We start from the raw sequence: 19535 nt of genomic DNA, 5'->3' as shown, positions 1-19535 counted from the left end.
AAAAAAAAAAACTAAATACTAGCACCTACACTGCTTTACATCGCATGATTCATCAAAAACTTGCGGTTGATTGATTGAGTCGATCGGAGACCCAGGGGCCCGATTCTCCTAAGTTAATAATGTCAAAATCGAATAGAAATCTAATCGCAATAGCAGTTTTAACCATATCGGGCATTCTGCTACTAATAAAAGACCAATCGTATTCGATTGACATTTGATTGGCGTACGATTGGTCTGCTATTTTGGAAATTTTGGTCTATACGGTAGTTTGCTGTACAATCATTTTGCAATCGTAAATCATTTGCAGACAAAATGATTCATTATTGAATGACAGAAAAGGATAAAAATGTTTATTTCAAAGAAAAAATAGCGGAATGCCACATACGCTTCAATCGTAATCGAGTCGGGATCGGATCTCAGTCGAATCGACTCGAACGTCAATCGAATGTTGCTTAAGTAAAATTAGGAGAATCGGGGCCCAGATCTCAAACGAAACATTATTTATAGATTACAAGGTGTTTCCCGCGGGTTTACTAGCAACAATATTTATTTACCTACCTACTCAAATAAAAGCATACCTACCTAAGTATAGATATGTTGTATCCAGGGATCAACCATTATATTTAGATTAAATAAATTGTTTCAACGGTTTCCATAGAGCAGAAAATACCTACAATCAGGGGTTTTTTTCATACCATGTTTATAATAGTCAGGTACATGCATAACAAAAATAGTAGGTAATCGTAAACTTTCTGCCTATTGAAAAAAATGCCCAAATACCTACTTAAATATGTATGTCCAAACTGTACCATCGTCCAAAATAAACAAAAAATGCACAAACTTTTTTATATAAACTTCCTGAGAAATTCGTTTATATTATAGTCAGCCTAACTATCACTTTCAAATCGATGTTCTCTGTAATGCGTGGAAAAACAAAGGAAAAAATCCGTAATGCATATATAAAAGGGATAACCGGCCACCAACTCATAATATCCAATCTATAGAAAAAAAGTGACATGACTATAGACCTATTAAAACAAAACGCTGAAAGAATCGATCCTAACAGTTGTTAAGGTTGGTAAACTCCAAAAAATTACAAAGAACTGGGTGGCATTGACTCGGATAGAGTTACTTTACTACTTACTTTCTATTGTTAGTATTATGTACCTGCCTACCAGGCTAGAATACAAGTACTTACGTACTAACTAGCCTTTATGGTTTAATCAAGGCTAAGTTTACGACACGAATCGTATCGTAAAGGTATCGGACTAAATTAAAACCAAGATTTAATAGGTACATCAAAAAAACTGCCTTTAAACTGACAATATTTTAATGACGTCATTTTGCATATTGGATCTATGTAAGTAGGTACCCCCATATGTTTACTCAGCATTAACCTTACCCAAAGTTCGAACTCCCGCCCCGTCTCGCGAATTTCGACCATAATATCGCATGATCACAACTGCACATCGTGCCATCTACGTGACGAGCCAGTGACGTGGTCGTCGACATCGCGCCACTTCGCCATCCAATCCACGCGCAATCGTTGCTCCTACCATACCACTCATTTCAGTCTGACTGGAACGACCGCCACGAACGTGGCCCAGCTAGTAGGTAGGTCTATAGTCCAACACGTGAACTTATCGATTAAACCGGCCGGTCTGTTTTTTTGTTAATATTATTGTTTTTTGCAGTTGGACTTTGTCTGATTTTACATTCATATAAAAAGCTCTCAGCGGAGAAGGATTCCCACACGTCCTCAGTTATTCAAACGGTTAACAGTGTTATGTTAAATACTTGGTATTACAAGGATTATTAATATTACATCAATAAATTAATTGGTGAGTAGTTTTAATTAACTGTGTGATATTCCTTTTTTGAATAATTATTCCGAAAGGTTTTTTAACAGTGAAGCGTCAGTGTTTTGAGATTACCGATATCACCTAAATAACTTTAGTGCAGTCAGTTGAAGGTCAAACAAAAGTATGTAGATAATATGCACTTTCTTTCCATTAATATTAGAGTACTTTTTTCTTTTCATCCTTTAATTTCATATTTTTGTCAGTGGGTCGTCTTAATTTTTTCATCGTCTGGATGGAAAATAATATTTTATGAACTTCACCTTACTGGTACAAGTTTAGAAAACATTTTGTCACAACCGCAGTTAGTATTTGCTTATCCGCATGTACTAGTTATTGTATTTTTTATAGTTTAACATAATTTTCATTTACCAGTCCGAATAGCGATGCATCTACCCCCTTAATATAATAATTTATGGAGTAGGTAGGTTGTCCTTATTAGAATTTGAATAAATCCATGTCTCATGGTGCCGTACATATATTGCAAAAAAAACCTAAACTTCCGTTTAATTCGTTGTAATTATTAGACATGTTACGTGGATTAACAAACTTTTTACCTTTAAAGAACACATTATTGCACACAAAATTATCTCTTACAAAATTTCGGTGCCTGTACCTAAGCAACGTTAACATAATTAGTATATTTATGTTAGTGCTTGCGCAGTCAGGATGCGACGCCAGAAGCCCAGATTTACTTTGTTATTAAAACTTCGTGATAAAACCACGTGCACTCTATGCGGTGCTGGCATAAAACGAATTAATGGCGGTATAGCTGCTCTGCTCGTTGCAAATATTTTCCGAGTTTATACCAGTTTTATTTTAATAATTAATCCACTCATCATTTCCGTTACCCATTCTATTTGTTCATTTATTCAAAAATATCGAATAATATTTCTAAGCGGTAATTATCGACATTCGATATGCCTATCTCTTTTGCTAGTCTAAGCGCATCCCTAAGTCATTCAATATTTCGTTCGAATTGGGGAAATGTCACCCGAGGAGCGGACGAGCATTTTATTTAGCAATTGTAATAACTCGCTATAATTGAGTAACAATTTACTGGGACCGGTAAGTCCAAAACATACATTAACTATGGATAACTTCGTATAGTAATGACAAAACAATTCGAGAGTTAGCAAAAAAACTGTTGAGGAAAGCAAAAATTCCAATTATTTTTTAAATATCGATACCTTTTTTGGCATAAGACTTTGATTTGACGTTCATAAGTGCTTGTAAAGGCCTAAATGAAATAAATGATTTGACTTTGACTTTGCATAGAGACTTAAAATACACCCCACAGAGACGCATTAAGTAGCAAACTACTTAATTCTCCTTAATTGCATCCTGTCCAAAGCATTACAATAGTGTTGTGATTAAAACATTTCATTTGTCCTTAGTACACACAAGTCCAATAAGATGGCTCCAAATATATCGGAGGATGTGAACGGGGTGCTCTTCGAGAGTGATGCAGCGACGCCGGACCTGGCGCTGTCCACGCCGCCTGTGCAGAAGGCTGACAACAGGCCCAAGCAACTGGTGTGGAGGAACATACTACTGTTCGCTTATCTTCACTTAGCGGCTCTTTACGGAGGTTACCTGTTCCTCTTCTCAGCTAAATGGCAGACAGACATATTTGGTGAGTTTTGTTTATTAATAAACATTAGCATTCTAAATAAGCATTGTTAAATAATGAAGAGAGTGCAGCATCAATGAGTGGTTAGTTACATAATCTTTCAGTAACTTTAGAGTAAGCATTCTTAACAGGTTATGTTTGTTTTCAGCCTACATCTTGTATGTGATCTCCGGGCTTGGTATCACGGCTGGAGCACATCGCCTGTGGGCCCACAAGTCCTACAAAGCTAAATGGCCTCTCCGAGTTATCCTGGTCATCTTTAACACAGTGGCGTTCCAGGTGAGATATCTAATGATCTATTTCAGACACAGAGATTTTACAAATTATCATAAAGAAATGAAACTAGATAGTTAGGAGGTCAATAATTACCATTATCATAACTCAGAGAGAGTTCTGTTAGATAATTATTAATTTGTAAACAAACTAATCAACAAAGTATCTACTTATGATATGATTAAAGTTTTATCTGAGTCATATTATGGATGTATTCTATGTTTAGGTACCTACAATAAAAGATTTCACATGTAGATAAAAGTAATAACATTTATGACTTCTTTTAGTGCAGATTTTAAACACAGAATTTAATTAGTTATATTTTTTTACTTTTTGTATTTTTGAGATTGACACTAGTTGTTAATTTATGGAATTGGCCAGTGGCGGATTAACAGATAAGCACAACAAGCACGTGCTTGGGGCCCCTGTTCTCCAGGGGCCTCCATCCTCTGCTGGCGTTTCATTTTATACCTAAATTTTATCGAGATTCATCCAAAATATGTCCGAAATCACAAGGCACGAGCAGTTCGGGAGTGACCCTTCATACACCCCCGCCTCTAAACTTGATTGGTCGCAGTGCTGTTGATTGTTGTACGATCGCAGTGAATTTTTTTTCAATCGTGCAGTTGTTATACAATTTTTTTTCTACCTCTACTCATCGTTGGGCTGTTTTAAAAGAATTAATAGGCAATGATAGCGTTCTGAAGTCGCTGTCGGACACTCGTTGGGAAGCTCACGCTGTAACTACGAGTGCAATATAACAATCATATCCAAAAATTTTGGATGCTTTAGATCAGTGGTTCTTAACCGGTGGTCCGCGGACCACTGGTGGTCCCTGGAGGCATCCCAAGTGGTCCGCGAAGCTTTGCTTCGCGACTTGTTATCGATCTTTCGTATATATCCATCTTACTTGTGCAACAGAAAAAAATGAAGGTTTGAAATGTAGCCCTTTTACGTTATTTTGGTTCTGAGTCTTAAAAATAATCAAGATTTTTCGCTCGCGTCGCTCGCGTATTCAGAAACTATGCCCTCGTTTTTACATTTGTCAACAAACAAAAAGTTAAGTACGTTTGGGCTACATTTGACGTAATTTTGGTTCTGAGTCTTAAAAAATAATCTAAATTTCCCACTCGCTTCGCTCGCGTATTCAGAAACCGTACGTCCTCGTTTTTACATTTGTCAACAAATAAAAAGTTAAGTACGTTTGGGCTACATTTGACGTAATTTTGGTTCTGAGTCTTAAAAAATAATCTAAATTTCCCGCTCGCTTCGCTCGCGTATTCAGAAACTATTCATCCTCATTTTTACATTTGTCAACAAACAAAAAGTTAAGCACGTTTGGGCTACATTTGACGTAATTTTGGTTCTGAGTCTTAAAAAATATTCTAAATTTCCCGCTCGCTTCGCTCGCGTATTCAGAACCTATACATCCTCGTTTTTTATATTTGTCAACAAATAAAAAGTTAAGTACGTTTGGGCTACCTTGTACGTAATTTTGGTTCTGAGTCTTAAAAATAATTAAAACTTCGCGCTCGCTTCGCTCGCGCATTTGTAACTACAGCGTCACGCTCGCTTCGCTTGGTCAATATCTTCTACCTTCCATTCCATTCCTTCCATTTCCATTTAATCAATAGAGGGTCTACACAGGCTCTGTGCTTAGGGCCTCAGATACTCTTAATCCGCCACTGGAATTGGCTCAGCATTCCAGTTTTCAGAGACCCATTAACGTAAAAAAGTTCAGGTCAAAATACGTTATTTACATATTTATGTGCCTTCCAAAATAATGATGTAAACAAACTTACATTATTTCATGTCAATTAGGTTCAATGATACATGATAAAGAATGACTCATTACCTGCACTGGTCTTACTTTGTTGTTTTCTTTCCAAAATATTGCCAATAGTTATCATTGTTGGATATCATTATTAATGAAGAGAGATACCTATTGGACTTTGACAATAATTCTATCATTCCTTCTTTAGAATATGTACAATGATAGAAAAAGACAGCTTTTCATTCTCCTTCTACTTAAAATTGTTCTTATTCGTTTTTCAATGGTCTATTGTATTTGCGCTCAATATCTATTATTTAATGTAAAAATGGTCTTTCAAGGTAACTGGTGTTTGTCATGCATAAGCAAACTATTACTAGCACACTTTTCCTGTATGTATCCTTAATGAGAGCTTGGTTCAGAATGGATTGTCCACTTTTCCTTAAATAGTTGGAGGAAAAAATATAATTTATATTAGATCTTCCAGCTTTAAATAATATATGTTACTAGCTGTTTCCCCGCGGTTTCCCGTACCTGGACGAAATATAGCCTGTTATGTTACTTGGGCATAGTCTAACTTCCCGACAGTAGAAGGATTTTTAATTGGTTCAGTAGGTTGCGAGCTTTAAGGGTAAAAATTAACTAAAAAAAAAAACACTTTGGTATGTTTGATGGTGTAGAATAGTATATGATTACTGAATTTTATTTATTAATTTTGAAGGATGCCGCTATGGACTGGGCGCGCGACCACCGCATGCATCACAAGTACTCGGAAACCGATGCTGATCCTCATAATGCGACCCGAGGATTCTTCTTCTCTCACATTGGCTGGCTGCTTGTCAGGAAACATCCCGACCTTAAGGAGAAGGGCAAGGGACTCGACATGAGCGACTTACTTGCTGACCCCATTCTCAGGTTCCAGAAAAAGTAAGTAAAATTCTTGTTTACAATACAAGTAATTGTCATCCGTACTCCATGAGCTAGACACGTGATGTAATCTGTATTTGTTTAATTAATTCATTTCTGCGATGATTTAATGAGCATGTTTGGTCAATATCTACTCATTTAAATTTCAATAACAAGGTTTTTTCTTGGATTTGATTTTACCTTAGATTTTTAAGTTTATATGAGTAAGACTAACTTTTATTTACTTTATTCTAGATACTACCTGATCCTGATGCCCTTGGCTTGCTTCGTGATGCCTACCGTGATTCCTGTGTACTTCTGGGGTGAAACCTGGACCAACGCATTCTTTGTGGCGGCCATGTTCCGCTACGCGTTCATCCTAAATGTGACGTGGCTCGTCAACTCTGCCGCTCACAAGTGGGGAGACAAGCCCTATGACAAGAGCATTAAGCCTTCCGAAAACTTGTCGGTCGCCATGTTCGCTCTCGGAGAAGGATTCCACAACTACCACCACACTTTCCCTTGGGACTACAAAACTGCTGAGCTGGGCAACAACAAACTCAACTTCACTACCACCTTTATTAACTTCTTCGCTAAAATTGGCTGGGCTTACGACCTGAAGACAGTGTCTGATGATATCGTCAAGAACAGGGTGAAGCGCACTGGTGACGGCTCCCATCACCTGTGGGGCTGGGGAGACGAAAATCAATCCAAAGAAGAAATTGATGCCGCTATCAGAATCAATCCTAAGGACGATTAATTGTACCGCAGATTACGTGGGTATGTTTAGCCACGCAAATTTTATTTAATAGATATCTAGAGATTTTAATCCTATTTGAGATAGACTTATTAATATAGAATAACACATTAGAAATACTTGTGAAGCATAAATTATTACCTGAATGCACTGCGGTCAATGGATCAAACACAGTTGCTATAGAATACTAAGCAGCTAGTGACCCTGTTGAGTTGCGTGACATTACTTCCGTAGACGCTACCATGTGAGGCGTGAACCGGTGGCCGTCAAACGGACCACTGCTTCACATTAATTAATTTATATTGTCGCCATAGCAGCTTATTCTGTCTTCCTAGTTTTCACTTTCATAATACAGAAATTAAAATAATCATAATTCGCCTTATTGCATCCTAAATCGCATTACCAAAAGTTTTTTTTTTATAATATAACATACTTTAAAGTAAACTGAAAGTTTACTAATGTCTGAGCAAGTTAATCTATGTGATAGATATAATTTGATAGAGGTAATCACACATCAGTATTATAAACCACATATTGTTATTTTATTTTAATATGGTTATGCAGGTAACTAGTCTTTTGCATTTGTAAGAAGTTAAGTACAAACATTATGATTTTAAAATCCCAGTAAATTAATAATATTAGAAATTCTGATGAGCTTACTTATGAAAGAAATATGTGGTATATAAGATCTAAATTATTTGTTTCATGTTGTAAAAGCAGATACAGAAGTAACAGGTAAATGGTTGGGTTTATCCCCATTTATATTCTGTAAAATACGTAGAAATTCACGAAAGTTAAATAACTTGTTTATTATTTAAATTTAACAAACAATACTGAATACAGCATAAAAAATAATGGGTCAGCTGGTCTGTCCCCCGGATTGCTCATGTGTTGGTATAGTTTGATGAAAGTTATTTATGTACTCGTAAATACGTATGTGCTTATACAACGTGTATTGTCGACTGATGTGTAAGAGAATTGTGATAATTAGAAGGGTAAACAATTTACCCAGTATGTAAGCGGAAAGTGAACAATTGTAGGCTATTTATAGAAAGTCTGCCTGAATTTATTATTATAATTAATTTTATTTCATTAAAATGCATACATGATCTTTACTAATGTCATTTCATTATTAAACTATTCACACATCATGTAGCTTATTCAAATACTTAATTTGTTCTTCTTTTTAATTGTTTGATAATAATTACATTGCTGTAGCACAACATTATAAAGTTATTTTATTTAAATCAGACCTATTATAAACCTTCCTTGCTTAATAGATACGCTTATTATTATGCGGGACTGAGGGTACATAAAAACTCTATAAATAGATAGGTAGTTTATTAATTATAGTTCGGCCATTCAGAGAATGCGTTCCTGACACGTCGCGATTGAACTGACGACGTAATAACATTCATTGATTATTGATATAATAATGTTGTTTTAATGCTCCTCAATTGTTAAAACGGTAAACAACCAGCAAAAATATTTTTATCGTAACTGCAACGCCATTGCAAAGTTACGTCGTCAGTTCAATCGCGACGTGTCAGGAACGCATTCTCTGAATGGCCGAACTATAACAAGCCTATAATAAATATATTATTAGCATTTGGTATAAGTTCAATAGAGATTGAGTCTGTCGTGTAACGTGTTGCGAAACAATGCGTGTGGCTTGTAGGTTCATCATTAACTTCCACTATGTTGATGCAATAAATTCAGCAGTCAGTGGTGTGGTATTCGAACGCGGTGCTCTTACTTTCTAATACCAGAATAATAGCAGTCAGCTGATACTTTTTGTAACAGAGGAGCTTACTCTCGCCTTTCTAAACTTTTCGACCCATTCGCAATTCATTTGTACAACTTTGACTTAAGAATGATTGTTGTTAAAGTCTCTTTAAAGTAAATAATATCTAAATATGTCCATAAAATTTGAACCTTAGCTTAGCAAAAATATACATTTAATAATGAGATCTATTATTTTTGAAGATCCTTCTCAGACCTTGGTCCATTCAGGCCATTGCGTCATTGCGCCTCGCATCATATGGTCTCCTCGTGAAATATATCTTGTTCATCGCACTTGTCGGGCAAGCACACAAAGAACTCTATCAAGTTCATAATAGGTCCTCGAGAAAATGGATTTTGGTAACGACCACGTTTGTCTCTCAAATAAGGATATCTTTTGTAGTTAAACATCTCGTTTGTCGTTAAATTCATGCAAGCGTGCAATATCTGTGAAAGAAAGAAATAATTCAGCAGTTGGCAGAAGATATCTCACTTTCGCTGCCCAGCTCCGAAAAGCAATTCCTATCCACATGCCCAAAAATATTTTGTATAACTACATAACAACCCGGTATTCGAGTCCAACAGCGCAATTGTATCGGAACGGGACCCTTATGCCCGAAAACCCGGCGTCCGGGTTCACTTAAGCCCCGCCCACCGAGCGTAGGGCTACCCAAAATAATTTACTAGAATATAATTATTGTGCATTTTTGATCAGAATAAAGAAAATAAATCCCGTCTTGTTATTTAATTTATTATGTTGTTAAAGAGACTATTTTTTTAATTTTAACGTACATTATGTTAGAACAGATTTACTTAATATGATTTATCTACATGTTTCTGTAAGCTTTTCTTTTAATCAATACAACGCCGACGTGCTTTGTTTTAACACCTGCATAGGATAACAAAGAAAATAAGTATCTAGTTTTTAGTTTAAATACTCGTAATCTCAAAAAATATGCTGACGCGCTTTGTTTGTCATTTTACGGGCCAGAGATAAAGAACCATAAATCTCGTTATTGCACAAAAGGCGATAGATGCACTTTTGTTTTAACTTTAAAAAAAGTTTTCGGCAAACGATTAAAGGTCTTACTCAGGTAAAAACTTAACCCTTCTTTGCTGCTAAAAGTAGGTACGTATTTACAAAATAATTTAAGCTCATTCGGTAATCTGTTTGCACTTCCGGCTAAACCTATATCGAATACTCTCTCCCGTGTTACGTTTGTTTGTGATCGACTATTGGCTTTTCTACCCAATAGATGGCGCGCGTGAGCGCATTATTACTAACATCAAACAAGATCTAACCTAAGTACGCATGTACCAAATTAATACAATACTGGAGTGAAGCAATAACTGGATGGAATAATACCAATTTACGTTTTCTAATCCGTTATAAACTAAAGCGATGTTTTTTCAATTGATTTCATTTATTTACTTTTGACAACCCTTACAGCTTACTTAGCTATGGACTCGCTATTCGGGTCCTGGGCATGAGCACATGCATCTATAGCTACACATAGCGACGACTCGGTATTCGGGTTGCGGGCATAAGGAATGAACTATGGTTCGACTCGAATCCCGGGTGCTGGGCATCGAAAGTGTTAATTACAGTAATTATTATTATAATAGTGACGCAACCTATCTATAGTATCGTTCACGTTTGCAATTAGGTAGATATCTAATGCATCATATGGACGGGCAGGTTAATGTCTCATAAAAACTTGATTGCAGCTATCTACAAAATTTGGTTAATGACGATAAAATTGACGTCAAACCAATTTTAAACAAATGATTTTCCTTGTGGATTCTAAAATACGAGTTCCGAGAAAGCATTCATGTAGTAGGTACCTACTAAGTACGTATCTATCTACATATTTAGTATCTCATACACTCATGGTAAAGGAGGTATCCAATACTTTGATAAGAAAAACAAAAAAATCTTACGATAACTTACCGAAGTACAAGTAAGGATCCATCCTAGGGCACAGAAGGTGATTGCTTCTAGCAGGCCAAGGACATAGAGCAGTCCGAAACCTTCCAGCAGCAGGCAGTAGCAGGCGAAGTAAATAGAGAGGGTGCAGTTGATGGCGACGCTCATCACGAACAAGAAGAACCACATCCTGTTGCGAACGCCCACGCAGTTGTAGATGAACGGGCAGTGGTGGTCGAAGTAGGCGACGCAGCGTTTGCAAATGCGGCAGTGTTTAGCCCTGCATGAATAAACAAAAGTTTTTGGTGCATAGAACTACATAGGTAATAGAGAGGAAGCGGGGTCTTCATTCCTTGAAAATGTAAGTAGGTATTAACTTAGCTATAGAATGTCATATTAATAAACATACACAGTGTAAGTATAGTTTGTTCTAGCACGAAAAACATGCTTTGATAGGCACTTATTTCGTAAGTAAATTGCATTAAAGGAAGTTGGTAAGTACCTAGGAAGGTATGTTGCAATTCCTTTGGATGAAGTTTGGTATTATTGCGTTTGCTTAGCTATCATTCATAAAATAAATAAATAGCAAGCGTAGCATATCTAATTTTAACGAAGTTTCAAGTTAGGTATTTACATACCTATGAGTTTTTACAACTTATTTTACGTTTTATAACTGTTTTTACCTGTTGCCTAATTGTATATATTTTTTTAGAATCACTTGGGACAGTTGAAACATGTTCATTTGCCGCTTGATTGAGAACTCAAAAATGGAAGCGCACATCCATCACATAAAATTCGCAAACCACCAAACATTGAGGTTCATGAGGGAGTGTAAAGTTGGGTGGGGAGTAGACTAAATGAAGGAGTAAATAGGGAGTTAGCTATATCACTGCCAAGATTTATCAAAACTAAACTTAGTCAAACAAACTCCTGGATCTGATGAAAGTAGGCTCCCACTAAAATCAAGTTTCGTCGCCTCAAATTAGGCGAGACGGATTGCAGCATTCATTGCAACTGAAACCCGCGAAATACTGCAATCAGCGAAAGTGAAGTGTTCATTCAATCCAACTTGTTTTCATATTTTGCATACTTTTTAAAACCTATATCCCTGCTCTTCTGAGCCAGTTTTAATTCCGGTATTGTGATCCAATTTGTCACCGAGTGCAACAGAAACTCGATAGCTAAGATTAGTTTGGTTGACCTACCTAGGTTTCAGCACTAAATTAGGTACCTACCTATCTAACAAAGTCTGCGGCCTACTTTCCTTATTTCAAAAATGTAGGAAATACTTAAATAGACAATATATAATTATTCACAGTAGTAATAAGCGCCTACCATTAGGGTTCGCGAAAATTTGAGATAAACAAATTATCACTCTATAGACCCTTCGGGAGATACTGGAATAGTTATTAGACATTAGGTAGTCATGAAGTTACCTCAGAGGTCTTAGACATCGGCAGGTATGGCACAACCGAGAAAGAATCACGTTCCTCTTCTTCCATTTGTCGTAATACGGTATCTGTCTGATGGCTCTGTAGTAAGTCTCCGAATTCTGTGGAATATAGCCAGGATCCCGTCTATTGGCAATGACCCAGCTCAGCCACATGATTGCATTCCAATAAAGGAAACAGTAATGTGAGAGACGCAATGTATTCCATGTCAGTGGGATGCATCTTATCACATACATGGGATATCCCCAAAGAAGTACTGAGATTAAAAAGAAGAGAAGAGGTCCTTTCGAATCGCCTGCTCCTCCGAATAATAAAGCCCACAGTTCAGATAGAGGCGGCATCCAATGCGATTTCCGTTTCATCTCCTTTTGTAACAACTTCACGACTTCTAAATGTCGGTGACTTTGTGCTAACATCAACGGCGTTTTCCCGTTTTTGTCTCGGGGTTCCAGTTCAGCTTTTACCTGTAAATATTACCTGATATTAAAAAATGTACCTAAGTAGGTCTTGTGCCTGTGGTCTATCTATGACTATATAGATATCAACCCCGTACCTAATATATTTTATGTAAAGGCATCTAGCGCAATCTTTTCACCCTAGAAAGTTAAGTAAAATGGAATTGATTTTCAAATACCCACCTTTTCACAAAGCAGTCGCACGCAAGTTAAATTGCCGGATAAACACGCCAAATGCAGAGGCGTGGACCCGAAATTGTCAGTGCAATGCAAGGGAACGCCGGAGTAAATGAGCAGGCGAACTAAATCCGCATGTCCCTTATACGCCGCCCAGTGAAGTGCAGTATCTCCGTTGATGTCTGATAGTCGCGTCGCTGCCCCCATACCCAAGAGATACGCCGCTGTCGCCGTCTTCCCATACATGCAGGCCGTCATTAGTGGCGTCAAACCTGAGAGCAACATTCGCATTACGTACTGGTCTGTACCAACTGTACCAAGTCTAGTCACATGTTGTCATTATAAAATAGTTTACCTTTAAAATCGGCAGCATTGACAGCAACTCCGGATTGTAAGAGTACTTGGACTACCGATGCATGTCCTTTGCGACATGCCCAATGTATCGGACGAGGGCCCTGGAATTAGAATAATTTTTATTTTACAATCAACTACCTAAGTTCTTTAGTACAGTAATAGGTAAGACCGCTAATCTGACCATGGCATTATCTAATAAGCGATACATACCTGCGTTCCTAAACAAGAGAGGTCTATGGGGGCTCCTCGCTCGACGAGGTAGCGCATAACGGCGACGCTCCCATCCAATGCGGCCCAGTGAGCAGGCGTGTAGCCATGCTGGTCTCGAGCGCTCAACACTTCCACGCCAAGCTTTTCTACAAGGCGCTCAATTTCGGACACTTCACTAAAAATCAAAAAAATATTTCCGATCAAGACCAAACCTACTATCATTAGAACCAAAGGGAACTAATGAATGAATCTACGATCAAATGCAGCCATGGAACCGACTAATCAAGAGTCAGATGCGCTTGCCTCCGTTGGTCCGAGGAGATAGGACAAAATCATTTCTAACCCAGATCGGACGGCTTCAAAAATTAGTTGATGTAGATCAGAATGTTGATTGTAACTGGTGATAGTGCGCGGCGGTGCGGCGGGCGCGTCCGGAGACATCGGCGAACACGGTGGCAGAGGCTCTTCCGCTGCCATGGTGCAGGGGGGCGGCTGCGGCAGGGCCCACACGCCGCGCGCCGCCCCCGGACTCGGGTACACCTGCGTAAAACGACATTCAATTAGAAAAAATCATGAGTGTACTACTATTGTGTCATTGTGTGACTATATCAAAGAACTTTGCAGGAAGAATTTCAGAATAGGAGGTTTATCCCGCAATGTGGGTTCACCGGTGTATTTTAACCAAATAAAGCAAAACTTAAAACCGTTATAAATTCGACCGACTCATCTGCACTTTGCAGACATTTAGCGGACACGGTCACAGCGGAGGCAAGTAAAAAAGAATTAAGTACTTGAATTCATAGTTGTTGGGGCTGAATGTAGGAAAGGTACACAGATTACTACTACTATATGTGTAGCAAGCTAAAGGTATATCCGTAAATATATTTTAAAAAATCTTACTTTTAACATTTGCATGTAGCGTGGAACCCGTATATTAAGTCCAGAAGAAAATATCTAATAACTAGCCAGAGAGCCAGTTGTGGCAAGAGTAAGCTTTTGTCACGGTGTGATTATGAGTCCGATATTATTCACATTTAGCGTACCCTTGAGTATTTTATAGCGTGAACTTGCCACACATTCAATTTAACGTTCTATATTAAAATGTAGACAAAACATCGTCATTAGTCATTACTTATGTAATATGAAAGCCTCGCGAGATTAACACTTCAGTTTATACTGTTCACCTAGGTGATATCGATGGCCCGAGCGCAAACATATCCACTTTTCACGCATAGGTTGTCTCATTAATAAATAATTCTGTAGACCGAGTGGAAAATATGGATTAGGGCATTCCTCTTACCTTGCTACTCACGGTGAGGCCGACGCCCCCCGCCACCACGGAACCCTCTCCGTCCGCCACGGCCGTATCACCGGCACACGAACGCACTGTGAAACTTTGTCCTACTCCAACTATTAAAAATTATAAGGACTATTCTCAAACAAAGTAAAAACAAATCCGAGATTGCGTGACATCCGGCACCTAACACAGATATTATATCGATTCCGCAGTCCCTGAGCATGCGCCTTCCCACCCAAGGTGCCACAGTTCAAATACATAAGAACACTTCAAAAATCGGTGTTTAAATTCTTTTGTTTCTTAACGTTTTCTTTCTGACTACCAGATTACCGATGCTTAATTTGGGATGAAACAAAATTATAATCTAATAACTACCTACATATCAGATTTACAAGGCTTAGGAACTAACTATTAAGTTATGATTAGTCTGCATTGAAGTTAAAATACAACTTAAGTCTCTCTTAAATATGTATCAAAAACCTTGAACTGGTTGATGCTGATAATGAAACGGTCCATTGATCAATATAAACATAATGGAGATATACCAGTAAATATTATCTGATGTTATAAAGCTATGTTATCTATCGAGAATGGTGAAGACACACAGTTGTTAAAAAGACAGTTGCTAACGTGTAACTCGGGTTTTTTTTGTCAGATTCTCATTCGATTGGCCAGTCGGCCGTAACTGTATATCCTATTAAGATTATAATAAATTGCAAGATTGTACGAATGGATAGGATATATTGTATGGGCAGAATAATATACATCGGCGTATATATGTTGGAGAGAAGTAGTATAATAAGCTATAATGATAGTAACCTATATGAGCAGAAGGTATGTGTACGTATTGGGGAGTACATAAGGGAGTACCTACTTTTTTTTTTTTTTTTTTTTTTAATTGAACTTTGTTTTCAGTTAATTTAGATGTGTTTTTCGCATTGTGGTAAGGGAGTACCTACTTAGGGTGAACATAGGGAAGTAGGTACTAAGGTAGAGTACCTACCTACATACGGACACACGCTCACAGGGACCTTAATTAGGGTCAAAACAAAATCACTTAAATCGTGTTTATTGAAGGCGGTTTTAATAACCGACTTAAGAAAAGGAGGCTTTCAATTTGACCTGTGTTATGTGTTAGTGCGCGATTTATTTTGTAAGTATATTTATTTAGTTATTAATCATACGGAGATACCTATTTACCTTCCTAGTTGGGATCCAACGGACACTTATTGACTGCTTTTATCTAGGTTTGTGAAGAAGTTCCCTTTAGAGGTGAAACAGTAGGAAACAGCTAGTAATTTGTAGGTAGGTACACAATTTTCATTGCCTAGGAGAGATTTGGAGTCAATTGGTTAGGTTTTTACCTATTTTACACCACCCCTTATTATTTTAGTCCATAACGCATCCATGTCTAACTATTTAAAGAACATTCTTCTTATATAAGAAACAGTTTTTCTATATAATAATATTACACGAGAAGCTACATATAGACAACAACGCCATCTTGTGACAAAAATGTGAAAATGACGCAATAGTTAACGCCCAACATGTGAGGCAATCTATGTGGGTTATAAAATGAACTATTTGTCATCATGTTAATTTCAACCAGCTTAATCAAGAATCAAATATACCATTAAGGTGGAGAAATTTTTCCACCAACAGAATTAGATGTAACAACTTAAATATAGTACCAGCATTTTGATACCTATATTTAATTAAACAATTCCTATTATGATAACCTTATTGAAAGGATAAAAAAACTAATTATGATTAAATTTAAACACACAGAACCGTAATTATTTTAAACCTATGTCTACACATTTTAATTAATCTAACAAACATAATTAAGTTCATATAAAGTTTAAAACAAATCTCAATTCAGTAATCATAAAATAGGAAAAGGTAATTAAAATCAAAACACAAATTAAAATTGTGAAAATGAACTTTAATTCAGCAAATTTTATACTAAATGTATAAATATGATATAATCTAGATTTCGTTTTCACTACCTAAATAGACATCATGTTATAAAAAGTGTACAACTAAAACTAGTAGCTGATTAAACATCTCAATGTGGCTTATCAATTAGTTAGATCTTGTAAAAGCACTTTCTTTAAAATGGTTTTATTATACTTAAATAATAAGATTAAAGTAATGAAAGCATTACAACTCACAACTGATGTTGAACGTCCAAACAACAATCATATTCAATACAATCTTAAACTTCTAGTAAACTTGAAACATTTAACGAGCAAACCGAATAAATTATTATTCATAAACAAACTTAACAATGTCGATAGCTCAAAGTAATATAATATTTTCAACAAGAGTCAAAGTCAACTGACTGCACATATGGTTAAGGGGTGTACACAAAATTCAGAAGTCGGGACTATTTTATTTGCAATTTTTGATAATGCCAATCAATTAGGTATTGTTTTTGTCTATTTATTACTGTATTGATATTGTAAAGTTTATTAAGTCTTTCACATAAGCATTATCTCTTCTGAGTCTTGAAACTAACCGACAGGGGTTGGCCATGAAGAACGTATCCATTCAATGCTTGTATTGCCATCGCCGCTTGGTCATAATTTCTCATAGTCACAAATCCAAATCCTTTACTCTTATTAGTTGAATGATCCTTGATTATCTTAACCGACACAATAGCACCATATGGACCAAATAGCTGCCACAAAGTCAACTCCTCCACTTCCGGAGCAATATTATAAATGTATATAGACCATGTACTCGGAGAATTGTGATCTCCTATAGCATTCATATGATTTATCCAGTGATATGGTCTCACAAGGGGACTTTTAGGAAAGTTATTATTATTGTTTTTATGTTTATTAGGGTTACTCTTATTAGCATACTTAACTGTTAATGGGTGTAGAAAGCCAGGCGGTGTGGTGCCATTAATGTTCTGAATGGCTCTTTCCGCTTCATACTGATGCTCGTATAAAACAAATGCTATACCTGCAGCTATGCGAGAATTAACTATTTTACCAAATTGTGCGAATAGTCCATGTAAATCCTGCAAGGTCAGTTCATTAGGCAGGTTACATACATAGAGGTTCCAGTCGGCTTCTGGTTTCGAAGGCGGTTTTAACTCCGGATTGAGTAGGGCATGCGACACTTTCAGCGTCTTGTTTTGCATTAGGAGGCCGTTGAAAGCCTTACGTGCTTTGACTGCATCCTCAGGACGAGAGTACTCGACGAATCCATAGCCTCGGTTCGCTATCAATTTACAACTTTCTAGTTTACCCATTGTTGAAAATAGCGAGAACATCATATCCTGGGTCATGACTTCAGGAATGTAATTGACGATAAGTTTGGTGGGTGATTCGTCCGGCCCATATTCATTATTTCCTTGACAATTACCGTCTTGACACGATTCCGACATTTTTTAATTGTTGTCGGTGAATGACATTTCACAGTAGTGTTGCGTGTTTTCTTTCTGTCGTTCGGAAATTGGCCTGAAATTCTCGTAACCTTTTAATAACACGTAAAAATATTTCAGAAACAATATTATTTATTGATTAATATAACAATGACTGGAAATATGTAGGTGTAATGAATTCAAATATCATGGATTTCATCCTAAATCATTGTCATAAAACATTATAGGTGTAATAATTTATGTGTGTACGTAAGTGTTGGATAAATGACTACATGCACAAAGTATGCCTGCAATTAGCTCTTAACATATAATACAAAGTGTAATTTTATGAATAAAGATAAAGCTTTCTTAGACCATTAAAAAAATGTAGGAAATTCCATTTGTAGTAAAATTTCTAAACGTTTGAAATCAGGGTTGCTATATAGTGCGTATATTTCTTGAGAAGAACTATTATTAATTGAAAATAAACACGTTCCTAATAAATTTCATAGAACGAACAAAACTGCTACTGAATCTACAATTTAAAAGTTATTTTAAAACTAATTTCTTACCTTCAGTTAAGGTTTTGGAAACTGAGGGATTTTAACCTTTATTAAATATTTTTTATTTGCAACACTACAACTATAACCACGTAGTACCCGGTTAGGCCGTATGCAGAAAGACAGCTGATAGCCTATTATTTTACTCTTTCTGGTAGCCGGCGCTGATCTGCCAGTGCATCTGGTAACAGTTACATAAAGCAAGCAGATTAAATTAAATGTATCTGATAATGCCGGTTCATTCTGTTAAATTATAATTAACCAGACCAGCGTTTAGATCAGCGCCAGTAGATCGGTGCCTGCCACCAGTTTTGTTTTTGCCTTTATGATTGGGGTTATTCCCGCTCGGTAACACCTTTTCGTCGACACTGTGGACGATCGGGAAAAAAAAGTTTCGTTCGTTCACAGTGTTGACGAACGCTCCTTATTATTTCGAGTAATTCCCGTTCGGTAAGGTTCCTGTCGTGAAAACTGTTGACGATTGGGAAAAAAAAGTTTCGTTCGTTCACAGGGTCCATGAATGCTGGTTTTTATTTTTAAAATATAGAAATAAAAATAAAACATGTCATGGATTTTTAAAGTGTAAAATGGTTATTATGAACATGATAAGGCCATTTTTTATTTTCTAGTTAATTGGGTTTTAAAAGATCTAACATAATCCATTAAAATATTTTTAAAATCCAAACAAATAAAAACCAGCATTCATGGACACTGTGAACGAACGAAACTTTTTTTCCCGATCGTCAA

General features: G+C 36.7%; 3 protein-coding genes across 4 annotated transcripts; 1 reads left to right on the top strand and 2 right to left on the bottom strand.

Annotated features, from left to right (window-relative positions):
* Positions 1-1468: 1468 nt before the first annotated feature.
* LOC124629713 (acyl-CoA Delta-9 desaturase-like) lies at positions 1469-8427 on the top strand. 2 transcript variants are annotated; one of them, XM_047163226.1, is made up of 6 exons: positions 1469-1614; positions 1695-1841; positions 3257-3495; positions 3641-3771; positions 6258-6463; positions 6698-8427. In XM_047163226.1, exons 3-6 carry the CDS (start codon positions 3276-3278, stop codon positions 7200-7202), a joined length of 1062 nt encoding a protein of 353 aa, XP_047019182.1. In that variant the 5' UTR covers positions 1469-1614; positions 1695-1841; positions 3257-3275; the 3' UTR covers positions 7203-8427. The 2 variants fall into 2 exon arrangements, with proteins under 2 accessions (XP_047019182.1, XP_047019183.1); XM_047163227.1 differs by lacking the exon at positions 1695-1841 and having other exon boundaries at positions 1491-1614.
* On the bottom strand, positions 8059-15739 carry LOC124629711 (probable protein S-acyltransferase 23). Its single transcript, XM_047163224.1, has 9 exons — positions 14856-15739; positions 13899-14095; positions 13556-13730; positions 13347-13446; positions 12998-13263; positions 12345-12823; positions 10933-11188; positions 8778-9428; positions 8059-8548 (listed from the first exon to the last, which is right to left on the bottom strand). The coding sequence occupies exons 2-8, from the start codon at positions 14030-14032 to the stop codon at positions 9237-9239; spliced, it is 1602 nt and encodes a 533-aa protein (XP_047019180.1). The 5' UTR covers positions 14033-14095; positions 14856-15739; the 3' UTR covers positions 8059-8548; positions 8778-9236.
* Positions 15740-16776: 1037 nt separating this feature from the next.
* On the bottom strand, positions 16777-18288 carry LOC124629715 (ELAV-like protein 2). Its single transcript, XM_047163229.1, has one exon. The coding sequence runs from the start codon at positions 18250-18252 to the stop codon at positions 17347-17349; it is 906 nt and encodes a 301-aa protein (XP_047019185.1). The 5' UTR covers positions 18253-18288; the 3' UTR covers positions 16777-17346.
* Positions 18289-19535: the final 1247 nt, after the last annotated feature.

The sequence above is a fragment of the Helicoverpa zea genome, chromosome 4 (genome assembly GCF_022581195.2).
Source record: "Helicoverpa zea isolate HzStark_Cry1AcR chromosome 4, ilHelZeax1.1, whole genome shotgun sequence".
Classification (NCBI taxonomy): domain Eukaryota; kingdom Metazoa; phylum Arthropoda; class Insecta; order Lepidoptera; family Noctuidae; genus Helicoverpa; species Helicoverpa zea.
This window is presented reverse-complemented; position numbering and strand designations above follow the sequence as displayed.